The sequence below is a fragment of the Sinocyclocheilus rhinocerous genome, unplaced genomic scaffold (assembly GCF_001515625.1).
Source record: "Sinocyclocheilus rhinocerous isolate Xijiao unplaced genomic scaffold, SAMN03320098_v1.1 scaffold2485, whole genome shotgun sequence".
NCBI lineage: Eukaryota > Metazoa > Chordata > Actinopteri > Cypriniformes > Cyprinidae > Sinocyclocheilus > Sinocyclocheilus rhinocerous.
In genome coordinates, this window is record NW_015637155.1 from 111,270 (window position 1) to 117,161 (window position 5,892).

The following is a 5,892-nucleotide window of genomic DNA, read 5'->3' on the forward strand; positions in this document are numbered from 1 at the left end:
TGTGTGAGGCTTTTTATAATAACTGAAGACACCTCGGTATTCTTTGTAACAAGTGGATCATATTTAAGGAGTTCTTGACCTGTTTTAAATATTGATTCAGTTGTAGTGAGTTAATGGCTGTGAAACAATAAAAGTGTTTGTATTTCCATCGAATCATTAAAGGCTCCCGTTTCTAATAAAGCAGGGTCATGAAAATATCTTTGAATCATGGTTTTAACATGAATTTGTCACTTAACTTTATACTTGTGTACAATAACTTCTACTGTTTATATGTTAAATTAACTAAAATAAAAGTAAATAACATGAATATAGTTATCAATAAATTCGTTTCGGTGACAGCAGGTCTACATGTCAAAAAGAATTAAACCACGAAGCACTTTACTCAGCTTTGGGTGTGTGACACTAGTAAATTATAAACAGACATATTTCGAAAAGCATTTAAATATGCCTCATGCGCTTACAAACACGTTCTTGGTACAGTAAAAGATCACCGTGACTTCACACATGCCAGACGAGTTGCTCATACATTCCGTGTTTACATCAAGCTGCCAAAGTTACGCGCAGTGCATGACGGGCAATGTAGTTCCGTGAAGTCGCCGCAACACCGGCTCACACGGGCAAGCGCTATGTGTATGGACTACATTTCCCACAAGCCTTCGCGCGACGAGTTTGCCCGGCGCTCGCGACGCCCGGAGGTTAATGTAGTTCTTTGCGCGGCTGGCGCTATGCGCTGACAGGACGCACGGACTCCATTACCCAGCGTTCCGCGCGCCGCTGGTAAACAGAGCTGTCAAACAACATCGACGCCATTTCGACAAGAGCCTTAAAATGGCAGTATAATGCCAAGCGGGGATCGCTCCTCACTAAATAAGAAGCGACGCGCGCTTCCCACGCCCGCGAACACAGACGCGCTTTAACGGACACTTGAAGACGCCCCGCGGCGACGCGATGGATATCAGCACCGCGGTGTTTAACGCGGCGAGGGACGGAAAACTCAAACTCATCCAGAAGCTGCTGAGCAACAAAAGTCCGGAGGAGCTGGAGGCGCTGGCGGAGGAGAAGACGCAGGGAGGCACGCCGCTGCTGATCGCCTCGCGCTACGGACACCTGGAGGTGGTGGAGTACCTGCTGGAGCACTGCAGGGCCAGCGTGGAGCTCGGCGGATCCGTCAACTTCGACGGCGAGACGATCGAGGGCGCTCCGCCGCTGTGGGCGGCCTCCGCCGCGGGGCACCTGCCGGTGGTGAAGACGCTCCTGAAGCGCGGAGCCTCCGTCAACAGCACCACCCTCACCAACTCCACCCCGCTGCGGGCCGCCTGCTTCGACGGACACCTGGAGATCGTGCGCTACCTGGTGGAGCACCGCGCTGACATGGAGGTGGCCAACCGGCACGGCCACACCTGCCTGATGATCTCCTGCTACAAGAGCCACAAGGAGATCGCCAAGTTCCTGCTGGAGCGAGGAGCCGACGTCAACCGCCGGAGCGTGAAGGGCAACACAGCTCTGCACGACTGCGCCGAGTCCGGGAGTCTGGAGATCATGAAGTTGCTGCTGAAGGGCAGCGCACGCATGGAGCGGGACGGATACGGCATGACCCCGCTGCTCGCCGCCAGCGTCACCGGACACACCAACATCGTGGAGTACCTGGTGCACCAGCCGCGTGCCGCCCGAGAGCACCGCATCGACGCGCTGGAGCTGCTGGGGGCCACCTTCGTGGACAAGAAGCGCGACCTGCTGGGAGCCATGCGCTACTGGAGGAGAGCCATGGAGCTGCGGCAGGCGGGCGAGAAGACCCTGGCTAAACCGGCCCCGGGGCCGCCGGTGCTGGCGTACGACTGCGCCCGCGAGGTGTGCACGGCTGAGGAGCTGGAGGCGCTGATCACCGACCCGGACGAGATGCGCATGCAGGCGCTGCTGATCCGAGAGCGCATCCTGGGGCCCTCGCACCCGGACACGTCCTACTACATCCGCTACCGCGGGGCCGTCTACGCCGACTCGGGCAACTTCGAGCGCTGCATCAGTCTGTGGAAGTACGCTCTGGACATGCAGCAGAGCAACCTGGACCCGCTCAGTCCTATGACGGCCAGCAGCTTCCTATCCTTCGCCGAGCTCTTCTCCTTCGTGCTGCAGGACCGAGCCAAGGGCCGGGTCGCTCGGGTCACCTTCCAGGTAGGGTGACCGCTTGCCTTGTCCAGGTAGCCCAGTGTTGCCAGATTGGAAATGTCCAACAAGTGTGTATTCACACCTGTCTTGTCGGACCAAACAGCCGTACCCAGACCCAGCTGAAGAGCGAACTCTGGTACGGGTGAATGGATGAACTTAGCACACACACACATGTGGTTTTGTTTACGGTTTCTGGTTCACTTGCAAAAAGGGCAGCGTGAAAGCGAACCGCACCAAACAAACCCCCCCCCAATATTCTTTCCTGGTGTGAATACACCCCAAGTATCGTACCTGAAGTTCAAAATTATCATATTTGGAATCAGAATACAGCTAATTAACTAGATCAGAGGTATCCAACCCTAATCAAACACACCTGGGCCTGTATTCACAAAACATTTTATCTTACCACTAAGAGATCTCCTAAATAGCAGTAAAAGTTTTTAAGCTTTTAAGCTAAGAGTTTTCTCTTAAAGGGGTCATATGATGCTTTTTTAAAGATCATTATTTTGTGTATTTGGTGTAACAGAATATGTTGACATGCTTTAATGTTCAAAAAAGATTCAACACACCTGATTCAGATCAACACTGGTTAGCAGAGACTGCATGAGTGTGTCAGAGACACAGGGCTGAGAACCACTGCAGTAGAGTAAAGCTAAAGCAAAAGAACTCTATGAATGATATTTGAAATAATAATAAAGGTGCAGAAGGGGAAAATGTGGTCAGTTTGGGATTTTCTGATCAAATCTGACTCTTCACACAAAACACACCATTCATGATGCGTGTGCATGTGTCATCGACTGCTTGGTGTATTTATGGACGACTGACCCCGGATCATCCAGCCCTGCGCTGCTGCGTGAAGACTAGTGATATTGTTGTGAAACTGAACAAACCCCAGTCTGCTCTCAGCACAGGGCCCGGGGTGTGTGAGGCTTTTTATAATAACTGAAGACACCTCGGTATTCTTTGTAACAAGTGGATCATATTTAAGGAGTTCTTGACCTGTTTTAAATATTGATTCAGTTGTAGTGAGTTAATGGCTGTGAAACAATAAAAGTGTTTGTATTTCCATCGAATCATTAAAGGCTCCCGTTTCTAATAAAGCAGGGTCATGAAAATATCTTTGAATCATGGTTTTAACATGAATTTGTCACTTAACTTTATACTTGTGTACAATAACTTCTACTGTTTATATGTTAAATTAACTAAAATAAAAGTAAATAACATGAATATAGTTATCAATAAATTCGTTTCGGTGACAGCAGGTCTACATGTCAAAAAGAATTAAACCACGAAGCACTTTACTCAGCTTTGGGTGTGTGACACTAGTAAATTATAAACATACATATTTCGAAAAGCATTTAAATATGCCTCATACACTTACAAACACGTTCTTGGTACAGTAAAAGATCACCGTGACTTCACACATGCCAGACGAGTTGCTCATACATTCCGTGTTTACATCAAGCTGCCAAAGTTACGCGCAGTGCATGACGGGCAATGTAGTTCCGTGAAGTCGCCGCAACACCGGCTCACACGGGCAAGCGCTATGTGTATGGACTACATTTCCCACAAGCCTTCGCGCGACGAGTTTGCCCGGCGCTCGCGACGCCCGGAGGTTAATGTAGTTCTTTGCGCGGCTGGCGCTATGCGCTGACAGGACGCACGGACTCCATTACCCAGCGTTCCGCGCGCCACTGGTAAACAGAGCTGTCAAACAACATCGACGCCATTTCGACAAGAGCCTTAAAATGGCAGTATAATGCCAAGCGGGGATCGCTCCTCACTAAATAAGAAGCGACGCGCGCTTCCCACGCCCGCGAACACAGACGCGCTTTAACGGACACTTGAAGACGCCCCGCGGCGACGCGATGGATATCAGCACCGCGGTGTTTAACGCGGCGAGGGACGGAAAACTCAAACTCATCCAGAAGCTGCTGAGCAACAAAAGTCCGGAGGAGCTGGAGGCGCTGGCGGAGGAGAAGACGCAGGGAGGCACGCCGCTGCTGATCGCCTCGCGCTACGGACACCTGGAGGTGGTGGAGTACCTGCTGGAGCACTGCAGGGCCAGCGTGGAGCTCGGCGGATCCGTCAACTTCGACGGCGAGACGATCGAGGGCGCTCCGCCGCTGTGGGCGGCCTCCGCCGCGGGGCACCTGCCGGTGGTGAAGACGCTCCTGAAGCGCGGAGCCTCCGTCAACAGCACCACCCTCACCAACTCCACCCCGCTGCGGGCCGCCTGCTTCGACGGACACCTGGAGATCGTGCGCTACCTGGTGGAGCACCGCGCTGACATGGAGGTGGCCAACCGGCACGGCCACACCTGCCTGATGATCTCCTGCTACAAGAGCCACAAGGAGATCGCCAAGTTCCTGCTGGAGCGAGGAGCCGACGTCAACCGCCGGAGCGTGAAGGGCAACACAGCTCTGCACGACTGCGCCGAGTCCGGGAGTCTGGAGATCATGAAGATGCTGCTGAAGGGCAGCGCACGCATGGAGCGGGACGGATACGGCATGACCCCGCTGCTCGCCGCCAGCGTCACCGGACACACCAACATCGTGGAGTACCTGGTGCACCAGCCGCGTGCCGCCCGAGAGCACCGCGTCGACGCGCTGGAGCTGCTGGGGGCCACCTTCGTGGACAAGAAGCGCGACCTGCTGGGAGCCATGCGCTACTGGAGGAGAGCCATGGAGCTGCGGCAGGCGGGCGAGAAGACCCTGGCTAAACCGGCCCCGGGGCCGCCGGTGCTGGCGTACGACTGCGCCCGCGAGGTGTGCACGGCTGAGGAGCTGGAGGCGCTGATCACCGACCCGGACGAGATGCGCATGCAGGCGCTGCTGATCCGAGAGCGCATCCTGGGGCCCTCGCACCCGGACACGTCCTACTACATCCGCTACCGCGGGGCCGTCTACGCCGACTCGGGCAACTTCGAGCGCTGCATCAGTCTGTGGAAGTACGCTCTGGACATGCAGCAGAGCAACCTGGACCCGCTCAGTCCTATGACGGCCAGCAGCTTCCTATCCTTCGCCGAGCTCTTCTCCTTCGTGCTGCAGGACCGAGCCAAGGGCCGGGTCGCTCGGGTCACCTTCCAGGTAGGGTGACCGCTTGCCTTGTCCAGGTAGCCCAGTGTTGCCAGATTGGAAATGTCCAACAAGTGTGTATTCACACCTGTCTTGTCGGACCAAACAGCCGTACCCAGACCCAGCTGAAGAGCGAACTCTGGTACGGGTGAATGGATGAACTTAGCACACACACACATGTGGTTTTGTTTACGGTTTCTGGTTCACTTGCAAAAAGGGCAGCGTGAAAGCGAACCGCACCAAACAAACCCCCCCCCAATATTCTTTCCTGGTGTGAATACACCCCAAGTATCGTACCTGAAGTTCAAAATTATCATATTTGGAATCAGAATACAGCTAATTAACTAGATCAGAGGTATCCAACCCTAATCAAACACACCTGGGCCTGTATTCACAAAACATTTTATCTTACCACTAAGAGATCTCCTAAATAGCAGTAAAAGTTTTTAAGCTTTTAAGCTAAGAGTTTTCTCTTAAAGGGGTCATATGATGCTTTTTTAAAGATCATTATTTTGTGTATTTGGTGTAACAGAATATGTTGACATGCTTTAATGTTCAAAAAACACATTATTTTTCAAATACTGTACATTATTGTAGGTCCTCTATGCCCCGCCTCTCTCAAACGCTTCGTTTTCTACAAAGCCCCCTCCTT

The 5,892-nt window shown here is 52.8% G+C and overlaps 1 protein-coding gene across 2 annotated transcripts in view; it reads left to right on the forward strand.

Annotated features, from left to right (window-relative positions):
* Positions 1-762: 762 nt before the first annotated feature.
* fem1a (fem-1 homolog a) overlaps positions 763-5,892 on the forward strand; it is a 9,240-nt gene continuing 4,110 nt past the window's right edge. Inside the window, exon 1 of one of the 2 annotated variants that reach the window (XM_016563527.1) lies at positions 763-2,169. In XM_016563527.1, coding sequence (XP_016419013.1) covers positions 949-2,169 — 1,221 coding nt within the window. In that variant the 5' untranslated portion in view covers positions 763-948. Of the gene's footprint in view, positions 2,170-3,854; positions 5,253-5,892 lie in introns of those variants that run through there. The other variant, XM_016563526.1, reaches the window with a different exon arrangement.